The 26,840-nt window shown below is 47.4% G+C and overlaps 1 protein-coding gene across 2 annotated transcripts in view; it reads left to right on the top strand.

The window, feature by feature from the left end:
- LOC125940207 (uncharacterized) overlaps positions 1 to 13,919 on the top strand; it is a 149,209-nt gene extending 135,290 nt beyond the window's left edge. For both annotated transcript variants that reach the window (XM_049656031.1, XM_049656030.1), the window contains one exon: positions 13,650 to 13,919. In XM_049656031.1, coding sequence (XP_049511988.1) covers positions 13,650 to 13,725 — 76 coding nt within the window. In that variant the 3' untranslated portion in view covers positions 13,726 to 13,919. The remainder of the gene's footprint in view (positions 1 to 13,649) is intronic.
- Positions 13,920 to 26,840: the final 12,921 nt, after the last annotated feature.

The raw sequence follows: 26,840 nt of genomic DNA, 5'->3' as shown, positions 1-26,840 counted from the left end.
TGTCAAGGTTCTTCAGGTCCTTTCTATGTTTACGGACAAATCAGAGGCTCTGGTGTATCTTGGAGCATTTTTTCACACTCTCCAGTAATACTTTAGGCAAAATGTGCATACCAATGACGGATTGATAACAGCAGGGCCACTTAACAGTTTTGCTTCTTGTTCGGCAACCAAATATAGAACTTACCGGCATTACTGCGCACGAAACAAAAAATGTCACAGTTTCGCCCTAAGGGCGAAGCAATGAATGCGATAGCAACAGAGCAATGTCATACGAAGTAAGGTGAGCGGCTTTGGTAGCAATATGAATTGTAGTGAACATGAGCTGATTAAGTAAGCAGGTGTGCTGCGGCGTAAGTAGACCGACATGAAGAGAGACTCGATGACTACGAGAAGGCGCGTGTGAAACGGTGGTGTTGATGAGAAGCGCTTCCCGTGGGTAGCGCGTGCGAAGGGACACACCTGTAGCGCTGCACTGCATATCCGGGCAGCATTGCATGTGTAGCGTGCGTTGGAAAATGTGGCCCGACTATTACTAACTGAATGAACAAGCGTGGTGTGAGCGCGCACAAACAAACATGAATAGATCACACTGAATGACTGCAGACGACTGTCAAAACGGTGGCAGCAAGCGCATACGCCGCAGCGGGCGAAGGTACGTGCGGTCTATCGCTTCAACGGAAACTGAGCGGCGAATGCACATCGCATACAAAGGTCAGAGCCGTGTGGAGATAGAGACGGTGCGGGCGAGCGACGAGCGCGGTTGTTGGCAGAGTAGAAGGGCGCCCCCTCCCCCCCCCCCCCCCGCCCCCCGCTCCCTTCGGCGCTGGCTTCCCGCTTCCTTGCTGGCGCGTGGGAGATTGAGTGCGTTCGCTCTCCGTGATAGCGCGCGTCCCCGCACGCTTCCGCTCGGGCATATGGCGCGCGTCGAAGATTTTATCTATACGGAACCTCACGGCGACGGCGACGCCGACGGCAGAAATCCGGTTGAAGCGTCCATATAATTGCTATCGCAATAAAAAGAATGCAGAGCGACGCGTGCTCAGTAGTCTTTACGGCTTCGCTTCGCTGCTGGATCGGGTGGTGTACCGGGGAATGGTGGCCGCGGTTGCAGAAGACGCCGGAAGTGATGTGCGTGAGAACCATGCGTAGTTATAACACTACCTGAGAAGTTGAAGCATCACGCTAAAACCTGGTTATCGCTGTAATTGATTAGCTTTTCTGGCGAAACTGACAATTACTTTATGAACTAGATCACTAATACTCACTCTCTTTGTTGGCTCGTGGAGCTGTCACCTTTGCATACTTTTACATCTAAAAGTCCTCTTAACAGAGCGGGAATAACGGCATATCGCTGTTTCTTTTTCTAGGGGATTTACTGCGCAGAACAGGAATGACAGTTATTGAACAAAGGTAAATATTTTGCGTACATTGACGCGCAAATAAAGTTATATTGTTTACTAAGATCGAATACACAAAAATTGTTATTCGGTAAGATTGTAGTAACTCGGCCACATTATATGTATAAACACTGATCAGGTCAAGGCACTACGTTTTATACCTGTGAAATAGTAAACCTTGTAGCACGAAAGTACTGACCAGGCGAGAACAGCGAAAGCTGCGTTACGTAAAAAAATTTCACTTGTTAAAGAATGCAGGTTTCGGCAACATATATATATATATATATATATATATATATATATATATATATACTGTTAAGAGCACGGGAAAGGGGGTTTATTTAGGCGTGCAACAGCAGGAACAGCAGGCTACGAACAGCAGGAATGGCCGCTGCACAGTCGTCGTTCTCCTCTTCCCTTCTCTTCTTGATCCCCGCGTCCCTTTTACGCGCTTGGATGCAACATACCTCTCCTCGCAGACAAAGTCCACTGGGCGAGTCAAATGGCTTGTCGTGGCGTGCATGATTTCAACCAGGCGACATGCGCGACTTCTGTCCTAGCAGAACGTCTACCAGTGTTCGTGAGGCGCGCGAGAGTATAGTTCACTTCCTTGACTTTATCGGTGACAACATACAGTCCATCGTAGTTTGCCAGTAGCTTTTGGCACAAACCGAGCTTCCTTGTGGGAGTCCAAAGCCAAGTGAGATCACCAGGGTGATATGTAACAGGCCGATGTCGTGCGTCATAGCCTGCTTTGTAGTTTTCTTGCGATGGCAAAGTCCGCAGGCGCGCAAGTCGTCGAGCCTCTTCAGCGAGGCATAGCGTATGGGCGACCGTAGGATTGCGGTGGTGGTACAAAGGAGAGGACAGTGTCGAGCGTATAACGGGGCGGCCGAGCATGTAGAAGGAAGAAGGGGCTGTAGCCGGTTGTCTCATGTTTGGCTGTATTGTAGGCGTAATTAATAAACGGTAGAACTTCATGCCAATTCTTATGATCGGACGCAATATACATGGAATGCACATTGGTGATCGTTCTATTAGTGCGCCCAGAGAGGCCGTTCGTTTGCGGATGATACGGCGTCGAGTGCATGAGGTGCGAGTTACATAAAAGTGCAAGCTCTTCCACGATATCCGTCGTGAATTGACGTCCCCGGTCGCTTATAATAACACCAGGCGGTCCATGTCGCAGAACAATAACGCGAAGTAAGAAGAGCGCCACTTCGGTGGCAGTGGCTGATTTTATAGCCGCCGTCTCGCAGTAGCGCTTGAAATAGTCGGCGCATACAATTATCCAGCGGTTCCCCTTGGATGACTGAGGAAAAGGTCCTAACAGATCAATTGCAACTTGCTGAAAGGGCAAGCTGGGAGGCGGCACAGGTTGAAGGAGACCAGATGGGGCAGTGGTGGGACGTTTCCGACGTTGGCACTCTATGCAGCTGGCGACATACGACTCAACCGAATGTCGCATCCGGGTCCAGTAAAAGCGTTATTGAATACGATAAAGAGTTCGGACAGTGCCTAAGTGACCAGAGGTAGGGTGATCGTGCATAGCCTCAAGGATTGCTGGCCGGAGACGCTCCGGCACCACTAGAAGCAATCGTGTAACCGTGCTTGAGTAGTTCCTTTTGTACAAGAGCCCATCACGTACACAGCAGCTGCTTGTTGCACTTGAATGGGCTGAAGTGAAGAGTGGCTCCAATTTGGTGTTTGTCCGTTGTTGAGCTTTGAACGCATCGATATCTGGAAAAGCGGATGTCACAGAAGCAACGAGATGATCAAAATCGTTTGCGTAGCTATCCGTCGTGGTAAGAGGCATACGGGAAAGACAGTCTGCGTCAGCATGTTTTCGGCCATTCGTGTAGGAAACAGTGAAGTTATATCCCTGAAACGTCAAAGCCCAACGCACAAGGTGAACACAAGGGTCACGAAGGTTCACGAGCCAGCACAGGGAATGGTGGTCTGTGACGACTACGAATGGGCGTCCGTACAAGTGCGAGCGAAATCGCTGAACCGCAAAGATTACAGCGTGGAATTCTTGCTCTGTCACCGTGTAATTGCGTTCAGGTTTGCTTAATGAGCGGCGTGCATAAGCAATCACGTGCTAACGGTCGTCATAGCATTGAACCAAGAGAGCACCCGGACCAATGCCACTAGCATCTGTGTGGATTTCTGTCGGCGCAGTAGGATTGAAGTGGCGAATGATAGGTCAGGACGTCAGCAGGAACTTCAACTGACGAAATGCGGAATCGAACTCGGGTGTCCACTCAAACCGTGCGTCTTTATGTAGCAGATTTGTCAGAGGATAGGCGCCGTCAGCAAAATCAGGAATAAATCGGTGAAAGTAAGAGCAAAGACCCAGAAAACTACGAAGTAGCTTCAATGACGGTGGTGCACAGAATGCCTCAACAGCTGCCGTCTTCAGGGGATCAGGCCGGATACCGTCTTTGTCAACAAGATGATTCAGCACAAGGGTTTGACGGTCACCAAAGTTACATTTCTTGGAGTTCAGAACCAGGCCAGCGTTTTCGATGCAGTCGAGACCAATACCCAGGTGCGTATTGTGGTTTATAACAACATCGTCAAGATAGCACATACACATGTTCCACTTCCGCAGAATGGTGGCAGTTACACCCACTCAGAATGGCAGTTCCACCCACACAGAATGGTGTCCATGATTCTTTGAAATGTTGGAACCCAAGTGGCATCACATTGAACTCGAATAATTCATCCGGGGTTATGAAGGCTGTTTTTTCCTTGTCTGCCGGGTGCATCGGGATTTGCCAATAGCCAGAGCGCAGGTCCACTGAAGAAAAGTAAGAGGCCGAATGAAGGCAATCAAGTGCATCATCATCCGGGGCAGTGGATAGACATCCTTCTTAGTCAGGGCGTTTAATCTTCGATAATCGACGTAAAATCACCAGTTACCATTTTTATTTCTAACGAGTAAGACCGGAGCTGCCCAAGGATTCGAGTACTCTTGTATTATATCATTTTCCATCATGTCACTCCCTTGTTCCCCGATTATCTTGCGCTCGTTAGTGGAGATGCGATAAGGCTTTTGTCTGACCGGACGCGCAGATCCCGTATCGATAGTATGTCGTGTTCGAGACTCGGGAATCGAGAACGCTTTGTCTGGCTGCGCAAAGTGAAACACAGACAAGTGCTTAGAAAGCGTATCCAGCAAGGTGTGGCGCTCACTTGTGCGCAGCGACTTGTTTATCATAGATAGAAACTTGTCTGAGACGTGGCGAAGGTCAGCAGTTTCACATGGTGGATCTATTAGTACGGCTACGGAAGAAGACGTGTATTCTGTAAAGTAGGCGAGTTTCAAGCCGTCTGGAAGCAAGACGGGTTTTGCCGAGCAATTAGCCGTCCACAACCCAGCACGCCCGTTGCCGATGGATACCACAAAATGTGGGACAAAAACGTTCTTGTTCACACAGTTTAGATGCATTGGATCTACGGAGGCATCGAAACTGTCTGGAACTTCACCGCGACACACAACCGGCACGCACACAGAGGTGGACGCAGGCACAACAGTATCTGCAGATACACAAAGTTCACCTTGGCTGCAAGTCTCCTCTAAGAGCCCGGACGAAACATGCCATCGACGAAAACTTCCCCCGTGCGACAATCGACGGTCGCACCACACTGTCGCAAAAAGTCGATGCCCAAAATCCCTTCGTGCGTCGATCGGGGAATAACTACAAATTCCGTTGCGAAGACTCCACCAGCCTAGGATACGTCAGCAGTGCACACACAAACAGGGCGCAACGACTCGCCGCTCACTCCACAAAACGTTGCAGCCTGTTCCCACCTAAATACAGCTTTGCGCCCTAACAGCCCTTTAAAAGTGAGACTCATTACATATACAGCTGCTCCGGTATCCAGTAAAGTCATTGCAGAAACACCAACAACAAGTACACGCACTTTGTTCTTAATCATAACTGCAGGGGACATTTCTGTCGATAGCACGTGTCGAGCGGCCTCACTCCCATCGGCGGCGCTAGCTAGTTTTCTGGTTGCGAAGGCGAGGCGGAGCGGCGCACTGGCGATGGAGATTGACGTAAACGAGGTGCACGAGAGGAAGGTGGTGGCATCAAGCTCCTGTCAGATGGCGGCGAGCGGCTCCGAAAGCTTCTCTGCCAGTAATCATTGCCGGGAGGAGCGCCAGCTCACAAACATGTGGTGTACGGCTGTTGAGTTGTCCTCATAGGAAGTGTGGTCCTTGGTGAAAACCTGGATCGATCATTCCACGTTGTTGGGCGACGATTGCAAAACCTCGCTGTGTGGCTCGCGACACCGCATTAGAAACAAACCGGCAGAGGCCGCAAATTTCGATGTTCCTCCATGTAGTCACGCATGTTGCTGTCGACTGCATAGCCAGCAGGTGGGTCACATTCATCATGGCTAGGCATCGGCTGCCGGGAGACGTGCGTGCCGCGAGGGCGTTGGTCGTAGTCATGATCGTGATAGCTGATGGTCCTTCTCGGTTGTGGGGTAGACCTATACTAAATGGTCGTTGCGTGAGCCGTCGGTTGCCATGCGGTCGAAACGGCCGTGTTTCTCATCTCGTGTGGTGAGTACGCACCAGTGATGCCGGGTGTGCGAGGGTACATATCTTCCCGATGGAGCAACTCTTCGCGAGCAATTTGCCGTATTGTTGATGGAAGGTCAACACACGTACGTGCTCGGGTCTACACTTGCCACCGTTGTGATATTCGCCAAGCGACCAAACTTCGGTATTATCCGTCTCATCTTCAGCCTCCCAAAGTTCCTGCAGAGGCGAATGACGTCGGACACGGAATCCAAGCTTTCTTTGCGGATCAAAAAAGTGTAGACGTCTTCGGCTACTCCTTTCAACAAATGTCCAACTTTGTCACCTTCGGACATTTGAGAGTTGACTATGTTACACATTTTCAGCACTTCTTTAATCTAAGTTCTACAGGTCTCCCCGGGAACCTGAGCCCTTTGCGAAAGTGTCTGTTCAGCGCATTTCTTTTTTGCACTGGAGTCTCAAAAACAAGCACCTGGACGAAAAGCTCCCATGAAGTGAGCGTGTCTTCGTGAGTCTTATACCAGACGAGCGCTGTGTCGGTAACGGAAAACACAACATTGGACAATTGTGTGGTTGAATTCCAACACTTAGAACGGCTATATATATATATATATATATATATATATATATATATATATATACATGAACGAGAAGGAAGGGAACTGAGCGGCCTGATTTTTATTCATCATAAGAAGCCAACTAACAATAACCCCAAGGAGAACATAGGGGAAATTACTTGCACATACTAATTGCATTCAAGAAATGATAAGTTAATGGAAATGAAAAAGGAGGCAAAAACAACTGGCAGCAGGTGGGGAACGATCCCACGTCTTGGCATTGCGCGTGCGATGCTCCTACCATTGAGGTACCACGGCGCCGTTTCCCCATTCACTTTCTGGGGTATTTGTGTTTTCCAATTAGAACTAAGCCCGGGAGTGTTAGCCAGAGCCACCACTCATAAACCTAGAAGGGGGATGTGGAACATCCTCACTGCCGCAGGCGTCACGAGTACGTGATGTTATATATATATATATATATATATATATATATATATATATATATATAGTGTCCTGTGTTATTATATGCCTTAAAAAGGCGCGTGCAGCTAAACGCAGTTGTTTTCGCATGAATAATGGTTGCTCTTCCGTTTCACATACAAAGCAAGACGGCGGAAACCACTGAAAACAGAAATCAACCCTCTGCCGAACTAAAAAGCTTAACAGGAAAGAAACGAGAGAAAAAACTCACCATTCGTGCTGGCTGCACAATCTAGCAGCCGTACATGGACGCTAGTTACTGATAGGCTGATTTCCTAGACACAGCCATTTCAGAAGTGTCCAAAGCGTGTTTGTTGCATGGTATCAGACGCAGGGCGTGCAGCCTTAGTGACCGCTTACTCGTGCCAAAGGAGGAAAAGAAGAGAAAACTTTTGCCTCGAGAAACGATGTCCCAAGTTGTTTTCTGCACTGTCTTGTGGAAGCGTTGCTGTGGACTAACCCCTTCGAGGTAACTCTACGCCTTCAAAAACTATAAATCTCGCACTGGCTGCATAATTTATCTAAATAAAAACCACCATAAAATTAACGTGTAGTGTTGGTCACGAAGGCAAAAAAGTCGGCGTTTGGATAAAAAGAACAGTAACGTTAGAAAGTCATTATAAATAATTTCTAGCCTTGCTTTATCGACATAATTGTGTATATGCAAGAGTATGCTGAACAGGGCCGGTTGGCGTTTTTTTTATGAGGTAATCGAACACCGCTTTAGACAGGATGAAGTCAAGACGACAGACACAGTGACGTCCCTGTCGTCTTCGTCCTGTCTGAAGCGTGATTCGATTACCTTGAAAGATGCCGTTCGAGTGGGCTACGTAACCAAAAGTTGGCGGAGACAATATTGCAGAGCGCTTGCAACTATGCAATCAAATTCCACGATAGTGATGGCACTCGCCTGCAAACATCTTCACGCGCTCCCGCTCAATAACATTTTTAGTGGCACGAGCATCGAGTGACACTCCTGTTTCTTGCTCAGCACTTCCGGTTCAACTCCTGAGGCGACCAGGTGCAAATTTCAGAAAAAAATAGAAAAATAGTACAGTACAATATTCATCGGTTTCATTACATATATGATATCAGAGCATAAGTATAGTTACAAGCTTAGTTACTGAAGTGTCTGGAGTAATAAGAATTAATTAGCTGAGACTAAATTAAAAATATATCAGAAAAATACAAAAAATAGTACAGTTCAAACTTCATGGGTTTCATTATAGATGTTATCAGAGCATAAGTTTACTTACAAGTTGAGTTACTGAAGTGTCTGGAACGATTAGAATTTATTAGAAATCACTGATTACCGCACACCAATGCACAGAACACCAACGCCGAAGTGCGAGTGCCACTAAGAGACACCTAAGCCAAACATTACTTTCGCCTACCGTTCTTTTGTTGTAGAACAAACAGGGAGGGAAAATATTACTTTGGGGATGCCTAAAATATTGAAAGTTTTGCAATATGGTGTAAGCAGCCACGCTTCACAAATAGTGTTTGGTCATAGGTTGAAGAAAATGTGAGTTACACACTTACCAGAGTGGCTCAGTCGAATAGAACGTGTGCAGCTTCTGAAAGTGCTAATACACAAAATATGAGAAGTAAACGAAAAATAGCGCTTCGTGCGTGATAAATGATGCGCCATACACTTTGAAGCCTGCTAAACACGTCCAACAGAAAAGAGCGCTCTTATATCTTGTACACCTCCTAACCCGGGAGTAATTTAAATGCTCAATTTTAATAATTACAACGCGTCCTAATAATTTCCTCACTTTCCTTAAGTAAGCCCATTTTTTCACATTTTTAAATTGTGCTTCAACTCCACTTTGTACACAATCTTTTCCCGCATGTCTTGGGAATTTGTTTTATTGCAATAGCAATTATATGGACACTCAAAGCGTATTCCTGTCGTCGTTGTGAGGTTCCGTATAAAGTCCAACAGCAATAAAATCGTCGCCGCGCGCCGTATGCTGTATGTGTGAGTGAAAGCGCGTGAAGGATGCGGGCTTTCACGGAGAGCGAACGCACGGCGTAGATCAAACACGACGTCTCCGGTCGTGCAAAAGGCCGTGGAGGGATGGGAGGGAGGGGAGGCGACGTTTAGCTGCGGCACTAAATGCGTATCTTGCGACCGGGCGCAAGGGGAACTGGTGACTCAAACTCCCACGTGAAAGGAGGAAAGCGGGAAAGCTGCGCGGGAGGGAGGGTGTACGGCTTTTACTCTGCCAGGAACAGCATACTTGAACTTTGCGCGGCTGAGGGCTGTCGCGCGCACCATATCTTGAAAGCGATCTCCACACGGCTCTGATCTTCGTATGCGCTGTGCTTTCGCTGCTCAGTTTCCGTTGAAGCGATAGACCACACAAACCTTCGGCCACTGCTTCAGCCGCGATTGCTCACGCCAGCGTTTTGACAGTGCTTGTCTGCGGTCATTGAGTGTGATCTATTCATGTTTGCTTGAGCGCGCTGACACCATGCTTGTTAATTCAGTTAGTATGCGAATGTGTCCAAGTTTATTCAGCCCATGTAACTACTATCCTTACTCCGTATACTCTACTAGTAAATTTGCTATCGCAAATGATGCTTCGCCTTTCGTGCGAAACTGCGACTTTTTATTTCTTTGTATTCTTCCGTATAATTGTGTGTGTTGTATCGGCAGAGAGTCCCTTTTAGCGAAGTAATAGTTTGTTGTGCAGATACATTCCCGTCAAAACAACGATCCGCATCTATGTACTCCGCTTAGCCACATTTTAGTAATACGAGTCGCGACGACAGTTGCCATCTACCCCCTGTGTTAGCTTAGCAGCTATGATGATGCGCTGCTAAGCACGAGGTCGCGGGATCGAATTCCGGCCACGGCGGCCGAATTTTGATGGGGGCGAAATGCAAAACTCGCCTGTGTCCCGTGCATTTGGGGCCCGTTAAGTATGACTCCTGTAGTGAACCCATGGGCCTCAGTCCCCAGCGGCTGTGGAGCACCTGACAAAGGCGGAGGTCAGACCTGCGACGCGGCAGAGGGTGCTAAGAATCTCTGGGTCCGGACAGGCCCGCCACTGGAAACTGAACCTGGCAACGTTCAACACGCGAACACTCTCGAGTGAGGCTAGCTTAGTAGGGCTGTTTGAGGAATTATCAGTCATTGCCTGGGATATAATTGTCCTTAGTGAGGTTAGAAGCACTGGTGAGGCTTAGATAGTGCTGACTAACGGCCGCGTCTTCTGCTACAGAGGTCTTCCAGATAAGGGAGAATTTGTGGTAGGATTTCTAGTGCATTAGGACATAGCGGGTAGCATTCATGAATTCTACAGCAGTAATGAGAGGGTAGCAGTCGTTGTAATAAAGCTGAATAGCAGGTATAGAATGATGGTAGTACAAGCCTACGCCCCAACCTCTCGTCACGATGATGAAAAAATGGAACAGTTTTATGAAGATTTTTAATTAGATATGAGAAAGGTGCAAGTTTAGTATACTGTAGTCATGGGCGACTTCAATGCAAAAGTGGGGAAAAAGCAGGCTGGTGAGCAAACGATCTACTAGCCAACTATGACATCTATTCTAGGCATGCAAGAGGAGAGATCTTGGTAGAATTCGCGGAAAGGAATGGGCTCCGATTAATGAATACTTTCTTCAGGAAGCGCAGCAACAGGAAGTGGACTTGGAAAAGCCCTAATGGAGAAACGAGGAATGAAATAGATTTCGTACTGTCTGCCAATCCCGGCATAGTGCAGGATGAAGAAGATTTATGTAGGGTAAAGTGCAGTGACCATAGGTTAATGAGATCTAGGATTTTTCTCAATTTGAAAAGAGAAAGAATAAAATTAGCCGGGAAGAAACAGGTCAACCTAGACGCAGTAAGGGTAAAAGCAGACGAATTTAGGGTGGTGCTCGCAAACAAACATGCCAGTTTAGAACAGGAAGATGAAGACAACATAGAGGTAATGAATGAAACCGTAACTTGGCTGATCTCAGAAGCAGCAATTGAAGTGGGAGGTAAGGCACCAAGGCAAACAATAGGTAAGCTCTCCCAAGAAGCAAAGGACCAAATAAAGAAACGACAAAACATGAAAGTGTCCAACTCAAGAGATCAGATAGAATTCGTTGAACTGTCGAAACTGATCAACAAGAGGAAAGTAAGGGATATTAGAAATTCTAACGTGGAAAAGTTTGATGAAGCAGTAAAATATGTATGCAGCATGAAATCAGTGAGAAGAAAACTTGGAATAGGACAAAGCCAGATGTATGCACTGAAAGATAAGCAGGGTAATATCATCAGCAATTTCGATGACGTAGTAAAAGCAGCGGAAGAATTCTATACTGACCTGTACAGTGCCCAGAGCAGCCAAGCTACGTTCATTCGAAGTAGTGATGAACAGAGGCTCCTTCTATAACTAGCGATGAAGTTAAAAGGGCCTTGCAAGACATGGCCAGGGGAAAAGCTCCTGGAGAAGATAGAATAGCGGTCTATTTAATCAAAGATGACGGACATATCATGCTTGAAAAGCATGCGGCCCTTTGTACGCAATGCCTCATGTCTTGAAGTGCACAAGAGAGCTGGAAAAACGCCAACATTATGGTATTCCATAAGAAGGGAGATGTTAAAGAAATGAATAATTATAGAGCAATCAGCTTGCTTTCAGTATTGTATAAAATATTCACCAAGATAATTTCCAATAGAATCAGGGCAACACTTGACTTACGTCAACCAAGACAACAGGCTGGCTTCAGGAAGGGACATTCAACGATAGATGACATCCATGTCATGATACCAGCAGTCATAGAGGTATTGCGTAATCAAGGAGTACATGAGGTATACACGAATATTTTGGCAAATATCTACAAAGATTCCATAGCTACCTTGTTCTCCACAAGAAAAGTAGAAAGTTACCTATGAAGAAAGGGGTCAGTTAAGAGACACAATCTCTCCTATGCTATTCAATGCTTGCTTAGAAGAAGTATCAATGGCGAATATCTCAGCAGCCTTCGGTTTCCTATTCAGCAAATATCGGGACGAATTACAACAAATGATTCAGGACCTTAACCGAGAAAGTGTAAGAGTGGGGTTGTAGGTTAGTATGCAGAAGACAAATATAATGTTCAATAGCCTGGGAAACTAGAATTCAGGATCGCCAGTCAGCCTCTAGAGTCTGTAAAGGAGTACGTTTATCTAGGTCAATTACTTACAGGGGACGCTGATCAAGTGAAGGAAATTTACAGAAGAATAAAATTGGGTTGGAGTGGATACGGCAGGCATCGCCAAATACTGACTGGGGAGCTTACCACTGTCGTTGAAATGAAAAGTGCACAATAATCGCATTCTACTGGTGCTAACATATCGGGCAGAAACTTGGAGGTTAACAAAGAAGCTCGAAAACAAGATATGGACCGCACAGAGTGATGGAAAGAAAAATGTCAGGCCTAACGTTAAGAGACAGGAAGAGAGCGATGTGGATCAGAGAGCAAACGGGGATTGCGGATATTCGAGTTGACATTAAGAGAAAAAAATGGAGCGGGACAGGCCATGTAATGCGTAGGATGGATAACCAGCGGACTATTAGAGAAAGGCTACCAAGAGAAGGGAAGCGCAGTCTTGGACGACGTAAAAACCAGGGGAGATGATGAAGTAAAAAAATTTCCAGGCGCAAGTTAGAATCAGCTAGCGCAAGACAGGGGTAATTGGAGGTCGCAGTGAGAGGACTTCCTCTTGCAGTGGCCATAAATACAGTCTGATGATGATGATGATGATGATGAAATATGTTGAGTTTGTCAAAATTATTCCGGAGTCTCCCACTACCGCGTGCCTAAAAATGGAATCGTAGTTTTGGCATGTAAAACTTCAGAATAACAATTAAGAGCTGCAATCAAGAGACGCCGATTTTTCAATGGCCTTTCAAGGACTAGACTTATCGCAAACGTTTGCGCACACTTTTCACGGGAGCTTCGGTTTTATGTAAAGGTGCATACGATTTAAAACGCATTGCTTATCATACATACGATTTGGCAAAATGAGTATCTGCATCAGTTGTCTGAGACCCGTGCTATATAAATTACAAGCAGTTGTTTGAAATCGCTAAGATATAATGTACCTTGTATAAAAATAATCAGCCGGTCAACTTCTTATGCACTCCGAAAATGTAATGCTAGAAATTACGTCCCTGTGCTAGAAACCGCAATCATATGTATGCCTGTATTCCTCAAGTTTGCTTTCTAACAAAAACGTAAAGAGTGACCCGTGCCCTAACATAAGACAATTTCTAGCCTGTAGGTCCTAGCTCAGTCACGCAGACAATCTGCGCTGAATGCTGCTTTCTATTACTTCTCTAAAAGTTCATGCTTTTGTCGTACCAATATTTTATTGAATTATTTGTCCTAAGCCACATTTTCTGAAAGTGATATGATTTTCAGTCCCATATAAATTTAAGCTCTATCCCCCCGTCCTTAATAACTAGCCGCAAGTACACTGTGCGCGATGCAGATTTTGTATTACTACGCAGGAATTTTTGGTCATGATTAGGGATTAGGAAAGTTAGTTTCGAGGGGATAAAATAAATCAAACTTAGTTTCGAGGGCAATAAGATCTTTTCCTGCATTGCAACCGCACACTTTATTTTGCTGCTTTCAGTTGGATTTTTATATTTCTTCTGTTTTCTGCAGGAAAGTGGAAGCACGCTTCACAGGCCACCACGACAAGCAAATTGAGCGAAATTTAGGTTGCAACACCTGTACATGAAATTCCGAAAACTCCAGCGCTCCGCCCGGAGATCTCTTCACGGATTGCCGTTATACTTCAGAATCTACCCTTATAAAAAGGACAGTGGAAATGTTGTCAGATTGTTGAGGAATTGTAGACTCAATATCATTTCAATAATGCCTCATCATTTATTGACCGTGCACAACAATACTTCAACAATAAAGTTGTTGAGCTATTCACAACAGCACGCTCGACCAAATGTTGACCCATTGTTGAATGATATTGAGTATTATTGAGTGTTGTTGAGCAATATTGAGATTCAGTATATGTGGGAAAAAAAACACACGCAGACATAGATGCGCGCGCGCTTTGCCCATATATTTTAGTAGCGTTTTATTGTTCACTTAATCACCACTAAATATATACAGAGCGTGTCACCTAACTTGAACCAATCTAGCCGTATCTATCGAGCGGGCAGAGGGGGGCCCTTGCCTCCCCCCCCCCCCCCCCCCCCCCCCGCCTTCCCGGTAGATACCTCATTGCTTCAGGTTGCGTTACTTATCCCACCCTCCCTTCTGAGTGTGGCGGGTGGTGCAAGTGCTCCCCCTGCTCACGCGGTAGATATGCCTATGGGTGAAGTTATGTTAGGCAACCTGGACAATAGATTGTCCTGACTCTTTGTTTAGAATAATTGATAAAACAAGTTAGAATTCCTAAATAGTAAAGTACCTTTCGCATATTTTGACGCGAGATTGTTTAGCCCAGTCCCAAAAGCTGGAATAACGCTCAGTTCTAAATAAACGGCATTACTAAACGTCTATGGACAATTTCTATGCACATTTTTATGTGTGTCCGGCGTATACCTTCTCCGTGTTCACAATTACCTACGTCCGACAATCAGAGGAGAACAAACTAGATATCCTACTGGCTTTTGATTTGCGGGACTGTGTTCTAACCTGGACTTCAAGTCTTGCATCTCACAACGCAAACACAAATGTGACAAGGCACTCGATCCGGTCTGGTGACATTGACATAAATATAACCTGGGGCGACATAGCACCATAAGTCGGCAAATTCACTCATAAGTCAACTCACTCATACTCTCTCGCTTAAATTTGCTGAATTTGACTCCAAGTTTGTACAATTTTTGTGAGTCTGGATTTAAATGAGCCCGGCTGAGTGAAATGTTTAATTTGAGTGCGAATGAGCCACGCTGAGTACAATATAGTAGTTCCCACCCAATTTCCCTAACCAGCGTCTGTTCGTAATAGAACACACACTGTATTCCCACATTCTTAAATTTCTAGCCTGTGTCTCTTTCACCATAACGTCCATTTTGGGATACCCAATAGGCACCATTCATATACGACATAAGCTCTAACTTCGATCGAAATATTCCGTTTGATAGACTTCGTTTCGATTTTGAAAAAGAGCTTGACCCAGTTCTGTAGCAACGGCTTCTTCAAAAACATTGCAAAGCGTTGTTTCGGGCGTGCTAACCCGTTAATCCTCCAGTTTTAGACTAGATACGTAATTTCTTGACTAATGGGCAGCTGTTAGAGTATACTAACAACCACTCCTTAACATGCAGCCCAGTTCTCTCCGGAGTACGCCAAGGCACAGTCCTGGGGTGCCGTCTCTCCATTATATACTTTTTCACGGTCCCTGCCGTCGACGGCGATCTGCCAGTAACCAGAGTGCAGGTCAATGAATGAAAAATAGGTCGCGGCATGAAGGCATAGAGAGCATCATCAATGCGTGGAAGAGGATAAACTTCTTGGTGATCTTATTTAGATGCCGATAATCTACGCAGAATCGCCAACTGTTTTCCTTTTTAACGTAGACAACAGGGGAAGCGCACGGACTCGCGGATGGCTCAATAATGCCTCTTGTTGTCAACCTCTTGTTGAAGAACTTGGTGCTCGGATGATGACACGCGGTAAAGTCGCCGGCGAATTGCCGAGGTCAATGCAAGCGATTGAAGGCGTGATTTCGCTTTGAGCAATCAAATTCGGACGCGTATGATTATGAGGGAATAATCTGACTCCAGTTTTTCGATATGCATCATTCTGACCGCTGTCAGTGAGGCATTAGTCTCTCTTCCCGTTGTTTCATCATTCTCAGTACGGGCTGTCATTCTACCAGCCTTTCTGAAAAGCTTACATTGTACTACAAACTGGAGGATAGGAAACTAGTACGATCCTGAAAATGGCGCAATGAAAAGTGCGACAGCGTGACCATGGTGGCGAGAGTGACGTGGTAGGAATCCTCACCTAATGCGGTCTTGCTGTGCAGGCAGGTAATTTCTATGCTCTAAGACGCATTGAAGAAGATGAACGTTTACATGAGTGTTTCGGTGGAGCCAGATCACTCAAACTTTTGAAATGGCTGAAGAACCTTAGCAGTTCCTTGCAGCAAACGTGAACATAAATAAAGTTACTCTCTCCATGTCTCCTTGCATAGCCTTTCAATTTATTGTCTCGCAAAAAACTTTGTATAAGATTCATTGCAGCAAGCTCGTCAGATCGGCGGCAATATTATCTACTGATCCTATAGCACTCTCAAAGTAATGGGTCCTGTTTTACATGTACCTGTACTTTCGTGATACACTGCAGTTTATACGTGATTATCCCTATGCTTACCCTAGGGAGTTTTGAGGACCGTACAACGAGCGATTCAAAGAGACACTTTAGGTGTAATGTTAATGGCGGAGAATACAGCGGTGTGGATTCGAGAGCCGGCAAGGAGGGCCGATATACCTGTTGAGGTTCTAACAATGACTGTCTACTAAACGTTTTTAGCATTGAATATATATAGCGACACAACTTATTTTCACCGTCACAGCACGTTAGGTATCAGGTGTGTACTGCAGATATACTCCCATTTTTCGTTTCGATGATGATGATTTATTGGTATCCCCTTTGAAACGGGGTGGCGACAAATAGTCACCTAGCCTGCTTGATTTAACCAGGTATACTATACATGTTCTTTATCTAGCATTTTTGTATACCTCTCATTATTCTTTTTCTTTTTTCAAAAATTTACCTTGTATGTACCGCTACCTATGATTTTAAGAGATGGGGTCATATCCATCTTTCGCCTGCTTTTTTTCCACCAGTACTCTAATCGTCTCTTGCTTATATCTACGGCTAATCTGTTTATGTTTCCTTCCACTTTAAACCCAAGCGCTTCTGGAATTGCACGTTACCTATGGTTCTCGCTGGGTGGATCCCGTCGCATTCCATTAGGATGTGCTGAGTGGTCTCTGGATATTTACTGCAGCCTACAAATGTCTCATCTAGTTCCGAATATTTGCTCCGGTATGTTTTGGTCCTTAGGCAACCGGCTCGAGCCTCAAATAGCAAGGCACTGCCCATTGTGTTATCGTACACACTTTCCCTTCTAATTTCTTTCATCTCATTCTCGTAAATCTCCATTGTCCTTTTTGTTTCCATTCTTTGCATCAAATTCACAGTCTCTATTTCTCTCACTTTCTATCTGATGACTCCTGGTTGTCTATTTAGAGTTTCGATTATCCTGTAGTTGGTTGCCAACTTCCTTGACCTCTTCCTCCATTCTGTGTCCACGGTTTTTATGTAGAGATACTTGTGAACTTTAGCCGGCCATTTATTTTCATCCATGTTGCTGAGTCTTTCTTCAAAACTAATTTTGCTCTGTGCTTCTCTGACTTCAAAAGACGCCCAACCCATGTCATCCTGCACTGCCTCATTTGTGGTATTACCGTGGGCTCTCAAAGCCAACCGGCCTACTGATCTTTGGTTAACTTCCAAACCCGACAAGATATCCAATTTTAAGCCTAGAATGGCAGTTGCGAATGTTAGCGCTGGCACCATTACTCCTTTCCAGATTCCACGCACCCCCTCATACTTATTGTGACACCACAGTGGTCTGTGTTTCATTATTGCTGCATTCCGCTTCCCCTTTATTTTCAGATTATCTTGGTGATTGCTCCAGTAATTCTTTCCTTCGTTTATGCGTACGCCGAGGTACTTATATTGCTTCACTATGGGTATTACTTGCTGTTGAACTGACACGACGAAGTTACTCGTCTCTTCATTAAAGATCATAATTCCTGATTTCTCTGTGCTAAACTTAAGGCCTAGATTTGTCGCTGCATTCCCACAGATATTCGCAAGGAACTGTAAATCTTTTTTATTGTCCGCTAGTAGCACAGTGTCGTCTGCGTAGATCAGTCCAGGAACCTTCTGTTGCAACATTTGTTCATTACGCATGTAGAAGAAATCAAAACTTAATTCGCTGTTTTCCGCTCGTCTTTCTATACCCTGAACGTAAAGCGTGAACAACAATGGTGACAGAGGGCATCCTTGCTTCAAACCTTCGTAATTTCCCACCATTTCATTACCTTTTCGACCTTCCCATACCACTTGTACTTGGTTGTCTCTATATATCTCCCTGTGCAGCTCCACGAAATCGTCATCTATGCCTTATTGCTGAAGAATATCCCATAAGAATTCCATGTCAACGTTGTGATAAGCTCCTTTAATATCTAGAAATGCTATCGATAAAGGTCTTTTCGGAGCTACTGAAATCTCTATATACTGAGTTAGTACAAACATATACAAACGCTTCTCTAGGATCACTAAGTGCCATCTAGCGGAGCCACCGCGAAGCCTGCAGGTGGCCTGGCGCGCCGGTGCATGGCGAACTGTAAGAAACATGTCATGCACCAACCCGCAGCCCCTGGGTGCCGCCGTGCTAGTGGAAGAGGCCTGCATCGAGAGCCAATAGGCGTGCAGCTCTGCGCCCCCTTCTGCGTGGGATGTTTTACAGCGCCAGCTGTTATGGGCTCATTAAAATAGCCGTTTCAGTTCGCGATGGTGTCCGTCGCCGCCGCCGCCGTTGGTACCCGGTTCCCGACGGGATCGAGCCCGTGCCTGCTGCGTGGGAGCCGGATACTCTACCACTGAGCCACGCGAGCGCTTGCTATCGGGCCGTGGAACAATATGCTATAAATTCTCCCCAGGCACGCCCACAGGCGAAGACGACCCCAGCCTCTGCCAGTATGGTGGCGCCATCTACGTAAGGCACCTGCAAACGCAGTGTGCGTAGGCGCAGACGATGAGATGCGATTCAGAAGAGGCGCGCAATCAACTCGATTCCCATGTGAGATGTGCGCCACGTATTCTGGATACATTTTCGGTACACGTTATGGCGTCTCCTCGCAAGGTACGAACCGCTGCTGCAGCAGCTAATCGTAGAGTTACGTGCGCGGCTACAACCAGGCATCATCGGGCTCAGCAGACTCCTGTGCAGAGAATATTACAAGCCGCAGCTCGCCGTTGACGCCGGGCGATCAGTTCAGATCGTTCTCGTCAAAACGAGGCGAAGAGACTTTGTCGCGAAGACCCTGGTAAACGTGGTGCCGAAATTGGAGCTACTCTTGAGCCGCTCCACCAGCTGACGCTTTGACTGTGCTGCGTGTTCCCCGCAGGCCTGTGACTTGTTTTTCGTATACGCAACCGGGCTCCTCTTTCACGCGTCCTTTTGGACATGCAGCGCCATCTAGTGGTGCTTCCGAGAAGTCCACGCGTGGCCTCCGAGACAAGGAGCGTGGCGCACCGGTGCCTGCGAACGCTCAGAATTGTTTCATCGCTTGATGCGCACAGACTGGCACATACTCAGTGAGCCAAGTTGGCGAGATGCTCCTTGAGAGCGGCGCATACCCATTGAAGTTATGGCGCAGCTCGCTAAATTTGGGAAGAAAGGCGTTTATTGAAGAGTGGCACACATGTACTCGAACATACCCAGGGACCCAAGATGTCATCAAAGAGGTTCACTGAAGACGAGAACATACTGATGGACACATACCCAGTGCTCCAAGTCGGCATCGAATAATTTATTCGAACAGCGGTACCTATACCCAGTCCCGCATATACAGTGACCCTTGTCGGCGTGAAATGGATCCGTTGGAGAGTGGCACGTATGTACACATCAGACAGTTTTAGCTTGTCCAGTATTCCGCTAAACGAGCGGAAGATCGGGTGAGAAGAGACGTAAACGCGAATGGCTGGAGCCGTGGCGCCACCCGTGGGCACAGAGCCTAGCCAGACAAACACGGAGCTAATATTTCAGTAAAGAAGTGTGTTCTACTTCGCTATTGGCGTAAATTTCGGCAGCGGGGTAGTCATGAACACCATTACGGCGCTGCCGAAATATACACCATCAGCGAAGTAGAACACGCTTGTTTAAATATTACCTCCGTGTTTGTCCGGTTTAGCACTATACCACCAGGTGGCTGGGCACCGTGCAGGCCGCTCATGTTTGTGCCTCAGCCCATCCGGAAAAATCTCAGTCCGCCTGTGTTCAGCGGAATACCAGACCCATTAAATCTCTCGTTTGCCACATACTCAGTGACCCATGTTGGTCCAATGGTTCGTTTCGAACCGTTACTTCAGCACTGCAGCTTGATGTACCAACTATTCGACCGCGGATTACCCAGCAGCCCAGGTAGGCGGAAAAACGGCTACATACATATACATAGTTTTCAAATGACGTCACATCCGGCGTGCCAGGCCTCAGTTTGGCAGCCGTCGCCATTGCGGGGTACCTCTAAGTAATCGCGAAGGCAGCGAACGTCTTATGAGCGCGTGTTCGGACGGCGTTTTCGCATGTGATTCAAGTCACAAACATGGAATTTTGCCCCGGATATTTCGACGAGCTCGTAGGACTACCATAGCACGGTATGAAGGAAAAATTGACATGTGCAATGATGTCGTCCCGTACAAGTTGCAGATAGGAAGATATCCGACCAAGGACGCCGAGTTGCTGACACCAACGACGTACGTATTTCAAGTAGCTAGCATTAAACGAAGCGCGAGCGTAAGTAAAAAAAAAAGGTCTTATTGGATGCTCTAGCAGAAGTGCCAGTGACAACATGAGAGACATTTCCGCGAAAAAAATCAAAAGGTACAAATGGACAGCCGTGTACACAGGCAAATCTGCTGCCAGCAGCCTATTGTCATTCTTCGTTCCCAAAACAAACAACGAGCCAACATTTCTAAATTCAGATTCCTTGTTTTCTGTGATTTATTTCTAGGTCAACCACTCCAAGCGCCTACGGGAGGCACCTTTGAAACCATGGATCCTTGCGGATGGTGATGACAGCATTGTGACTGCTCATTGTACCTGCATGGCCGTTGCAGGAGAAACGTGTTCACACGTTGGTGCGACACTCTCCGCCGTGGAGACAGCAGTGAGGATACGGGATGCAACAACGTGCACAGAAAAAGAAAATGCATGGCTGCCTGCAAACAATCCCACCGCAGCATTTAAGAGGCTGCGTGATATAGATTTCGAGTCATCCCAAATGAAAAAGAAGCGGATGGACAGCATTCACGTGGCAAGCGCACAATCATCATCTGGACATTTGCCAGCAGCACAGCCGTGTATGTTTGCTGCCTCTACAGAAGCAGATCTGGATTCGTTTCATGCGAAGCTTGTAAATTCTGGAACCAGGTATGCAGTTATAATGGTGCATCCCAAGCACAGCATGATGTTCGAACCGCCCAGCCGCAAGATGCCACTAGTTCTTCGGAGTTTGACTTGTCCTGAAGCACACGCTGATGACTTTCAGAAACTAGTTCAGCGTGCAGAGAAGTTTGTTGTGGATCTTTCAGTAACAGCAGAGATGGCTAAGCATGTGGAGCATACGACCCGGCACCAATCAAAATGTGCAAGCAGGTATCCCACCGGGCTGGCCGAGTAACCGCATCAGAAATGAAAAGTATGTGCTCAACAAACATTGCAGATCGTTCGATGAGTCTACTAAAATTATTACACAGAGCAACATACCTTTTCAAGTCCAGCTACAGCATGGGGACAGACAAATGAAGCTGATGCAATTGCTTTTTATGTGCGAGAAATGGTGAAAACACACAATGACTTCACGCACGGCAAGACGGGTGTCTTTTTAAGTCCTCAACATCCGTACCTTCCAGCAGCACCAGATGCATCAATATGTTGTTCGTGTTGTGGCAAGGGTGTCGTAGAAGTGAAGTGTCCATACTCATTAGCAGAAAGTGGCATACCGAAGACACCCGTCAATAGGAACTTTTGCTTGGAAAATGCTGATGATGGAGTACTGCGCCTGAAGCAAACCCATCAGTACTTTTTCCAAGTACAGTTACAGATGGCAGTTTGCAATGTCTTGTACTGCGACTTTGTTGTGTGGACTCCATCATCAACTCACATTGAAAGGGTACGCAGAAATGATGCTTTTATTGCGATAGCAATTATATGGACACTTCAACCGGATTTCTGCCGTCGGCGTCGTCGTCGCCGTCGTCGTCGCCGTCGCCGTCGTCGTCGCCATCGCCATCGCCGTCGCCGTGAGGTTCCCTATAGATAAAATCTTCGCTGCGCGCCGTATGCCCGAGCTTAAGCGTGCGGGTACGCGCGCTATCACGGAGAGCGAACGCACTCAATCTCCCACGCGCAAGCATCCTTAGGAAGCAGGAAGCCAGCGCCGGAGGGAGCAAGGGGGGGGGGGGGGGCGCACTTCTCTGCCAACAACCGCGCTCGTCGCTCGCTCGCACCGTCTCTTATCTCCACACGGCTCTGACCTTTACGCGCCGTGCATTCGCCGCTCAGTTTCCGTTGAAGCGATAAACCGCACGTACCTTCGCCCGCGGCGGCGTATGCTTGCTGCCAGCGTTTTGACAGTCGTTGTCTGCTGTCATTCAGTGTGATCTCTTCGTGTTTGTGCGCGCTCACACCACGCTTGTTCATTCAGTTCGCAATAGTCGGGCCACATTTTCCAACGCACGCTACACATGCAATGCTGCCCCGATCGGCAGTGCAGCGCTACAGGTGTGTCCCTTCGCACGCGCTGCCCACGGGAAGCGCTTCTCATCAACACCACCGTTTCACACGCGCCTTCTCGTGGTCATCGAGTCTCTCTTCATGTCGGTCTACTTACGCCGCAGCACACCTGCTTACTTAATCAGCTCATGTTTACTACAATTCATATTGCTACCAAAGCCGCTCACCTTACTTCGTATGACATTGCTGTGTTGCTATCGCATTCATTGCTTCGCCCTTAGGGCGAAACTGTGACATTTTTATAAACACTGTGATACTATCTGCACGTAGTTTCTTTGTGCGTGTAATCATGGATGAAATGTTAGCGAACTATTTCACAAGAAAGAGTGCAGTTCTGAGCAGCAGCAACAACACAAACAGAGCAGTGTTCTGCTACTGTCAGGGTCCGGAAGTAGGCGAGATGCTGGCGTGTGATGCAAATGAATGTAAGTTCAAATGGTTTCATCACAGTTCCCTTGGTATTAAGCGTGCCCTACGGCAAAAGCATTGGTTTTGTGAAGACTGCACACAAAGCAGCCCAAATTCACTGTATGAGTACCGCATGATTAAGCACCCCCCCCCCCCCCACAAAAAAAATGTACCTCGCAGTTTCATACTGCCACCAATAAAATAGTGCATTTTGCGCAGTACCCGTGTGTTGTGTTCTCTTCTTTTGAGTGTAAACTGATGCCGAAACAGCACACCTATGTTGTGGTTCGCAGAATGAACCCTCAGCTGTTTTGATCAAAATGAAGTTCAGACCGCTACTCTGTTGAGGCACAAGTTACCATAGTGCATCATGGCAACATTTATTTATTTATGAAATACCTTACAGAGCACAAAGGGAGTCAGACAGACAGACAAAGAACTTTAATGGAGGTCCTGAGAAGCTCTGTTGCCCCCTCTCAGGGAGGCGACGAAGCCGCGGGCCGCACCCACGTCGGGACGGGGAGACCAAGCTCCAGCGCCGCATCGTGGGCTCTCTGGACAGCCCAAAATTGGCGTGAATGGTCGGAGCTCCGAAGAGCAGAGCTCCACTCCTCTGCAGTGCATCGATGCGGGCCCCTCTGTAACGAGGGGCATCCCCAGAGCATGTGTTCCAAAGTACTACATTGTCCGCAGCTAGGGCAGTCTGGACTAAAGCAGTCTGGATTGATGTAGTGAAATAAATTCAGGTTGGGATAAGATCCCGTCTGAAGCATGCGTAGTGTGACAGCTTGAGGTCTGGTTAGTGTCCCGTGTGGCGGAGGGTATAGTCTTCTACCAAGGTAGTAGTGTTTGGTAACCTCGTTGAAGGTGGAGAGAGTGTCACGGAACTCGACGAGCCTAGAATCGACGGAGCCTCGACTTGCAGTGGCGTCAGCGCGGAGGGTTAGTTCGCGCGCTCGGACGTGTGCGATGTCATTGAGGTTGCGGAGGGAGTCGAGTTGAGGTTCCAGATGAGCCGGGAACCACGTGATTGTATGTGGCTGGATGACTTTGCCTTTGAGAATTCGATGAGCTTCCTTGGCGATGGCACCAGAGGCAAAGGCCCGAACCGCCGCCCTCGAGTCAGTAAATATTTCAGCTCTCTCATCGTCGAGAAGTGCAAGAGCGACCGCAGCCTGCTCTGCCCTAGCCGGGGTGCTGTCTCTGATGGAGGCCGCACAAGTGACGTGTCCGTCGTGATTGACTACCGTTGCGACGAAGTCCGATGTGTGCTCGTACTGGGCCGCGTCAACGAAAGTGACCGTGTGAGGCGAGGCTTTTATGCTCCGGAGCAATGCCACAGCCCTAGCTTTGCGCGTGCTCGCATTGTGTTGTGGATGTACGTTTTTGGGAAAAGGAGCAACCGTAATGTTGTCCCGTAGGTAATCTGGCATTTCACATGTGCGTTCCATCGCTAGAGTGGAGCCGATTCCTAAGACCGCGAGAATCTCCCTCCCAGCAGGGGTGCTAGAGAGTCGTGATACTTGAGCCGTTTCCTGAGCTTCGATGATTTCATCGAGTGTATTATGTACACCTAGTTGAAGAAGGCGGTCCGTGCTGGCGTTTATTGGTACTCCTATCACTTTTTTGATGCTTTTACGGATGAGCGTGTCCAGCTTGTGCCTTTCAGAAGCGTACCACTTGTGCATTGCAGCCACGTAAATTATGTGACTCATTAAGAATGCGTGGAATAGCCGTAGGAGATTGTCCTCCTTTAGACCGCTCCTCTTGTTGGAGATTCTATTGATTAATCCAATCATGCACTCCGTCTTGGTCGTGATTTTTCTGAGCGTCGTGATGTTACCTCCGGTAGACTCGATGAACATTCCCAGCACCTTTAGGGTGTCGACCCTAGGAATGCTCGCCCCGCTTTTGGTGTGTAGTTCTATGTAAACTTCGTCCAGGGGCGTCCAACCCCTGGGTTTAGGACCTTTGCGGACCGGTCTGTAGAGCAGTAGTTCAGACTTCATTGTCGAGCATCGTAGGCCTGTGCCATCAAGGAAGGTTTCAGTACGGTCGACTGCTTCTTGTAGGCTCGATTCCACTTGCCCTTCGCTGCCGCCGGTGCACCAGATAGTGATGTCATCGGCGTATATCGTGTGGTGAACTCTTTCGATTCCCGACAGGGATACCGACAGTTGCCTGAGGGCTAGGTTGAACAACAAGGGCGATAGCACTGCTCCCTGAGGCGTGCCTTTGGGTCCGAGTGAATACCATTCTGATTTGTGGTCTCCAAGCTTTAACGTGGCTTTGCGGTTCTGCAGGAATGATCTTATGTAACCGTGAAAGGCTTGTCCTAAGTTAAGATCCGAGATGGATTCCAGAATATGTCGGTGTGATATGTTGTCGAAGGCCTTCTCTAGGTCAAGCCCGAGAATTCCCCGCACGTCTCTCGTATCTTGGTCTATGATTTGAGTCTTGATTAATTTCATTGCATCTTGTGTCGAGAGGCCTGGTCGGAAGCCCACCATGTTGTAGGGAAGGAGACCGCTCCGTTCGACATGCTTAGAAATCCGATTGTGAATTACGTGTTCCGCTACCTTTCCTACGCAGGATGTAAGGGAAATCGGTCTGAGGTTGGATAGGTTTGGAGCTTTGCCGGGCTTCGGAATGAGGATTACCAGATCATCTTTCCAACCTCGTGGGACTTCACCTGTTTGCCAGGCCTTGTTGATTTCTTCTGTAAGCCACGCTATGGAGTCGTCGTCAAGGTTTCCAAGAGCCTTATTGGAGATTTGATCAGGCCCTGGCGCGGACCTGGCATTGAGGCAGTGTAGGGCCTCCCTGACCTCGTAGACTTTGAAGGGGGCGTCCAACTCTGGGCACGAACCGCCCCTATACGTTGGGTAGTCGTCTGGGTTGGCCAAGCCCAGGGGGATGTACCGGCAAGCGAGGTTATCCAGGGCTTTCGACACGTCTTCTTGGCGAGTGGTCTCATGTACGATTCTCTCTAGTACTTTACTTTGGTTGGATCTAGCATTGGTTGCGTCGAGTAGGTGCTTGAGGAGATTCCACTTGGCGCCCACTCTCATTTGTCCGTCAACCGAATTGCATATTTCATCCCACTGCTGTTGGCTTAGTACCCGACAGTGCTCCTCAATGGCTTTGTTAAGCTCTGCAATCTTTTTTCTAAGCCGCCGATATACTTTGCCCTTTCCACCTGTTCAGTAGGGATGTTTTTGCTTCGAGTAGGTGCGCCAGCCGACTATCCACCCGGTCGACTTCGAGGTAAGTCTGTATCTTCCTAGTCGCCGCTTTAATATCTGCCCTGAGCTGCTCGGTCCATTGATCCAGGTTAACTATCGTGCTCTGTTGCTCTTGTTGGCAGCGCGTTTTCCGGATTTTTCTAAAGGCTTCCCAGTCAGTAAACACAAATTCACGTAGAGGTTTGCATCCAACCTCTAGGGTTGTGACCAGAATGTTATGATCGCTTCCTAGATTCTCGTTGAGATTGGTCCAGGAGGCCGATTTGAAGCCCCTGACGAAGCACAGGTCGGGAGTAGTGTCGCGCGTACAGGAGTTTCCGGTTCTTGTGGGGAAAGCCGGATCTGTGAGAAGGAGGAGGTTGTGGTTGGTTGTGACCTGCCACAAGTCTATCCCTTTGAGGCGGGACTGGGGATAGCCCCACGCTTGGTGCGGGCCGTTGCAGTCCCCTGCCACCAGTAACGGACACGCCTTGGCCCGGCTCACTGCCTTATTGGTGATGTTGGTAAATCTCTGTTTATGATCGTTGGGCGAGCTGTACATGTTGAGGATGAAGACGCTCTCTTTGAGGTACCTCCCAGGAATAATTTCAATGAGCAAATGCTCGACCTTGTTGGAGTTACAGCCAATGTCGTGTACGA

This window comes from Dermacentor silvarum, chromosome 9 (assembly GCF_013339745.2).
Source record: "Dermacentor silvarum isolate Dsil-2018 chromosome 9, BIME_Dsil_1.4, whole genome shotgun sequence".
Taxonomy (NCBI): Eukaryota; Metazoa; Arthropoda; class Arachnida; order Ixodida; family Ixodidae; genus Dermacentor; species Dermacentor silvarum.
The sequence above is the reverse complement of the archived record's forward strand: the minus strand, read 5'-3'. Positions and strand labels throughout refer to the sequence as shown.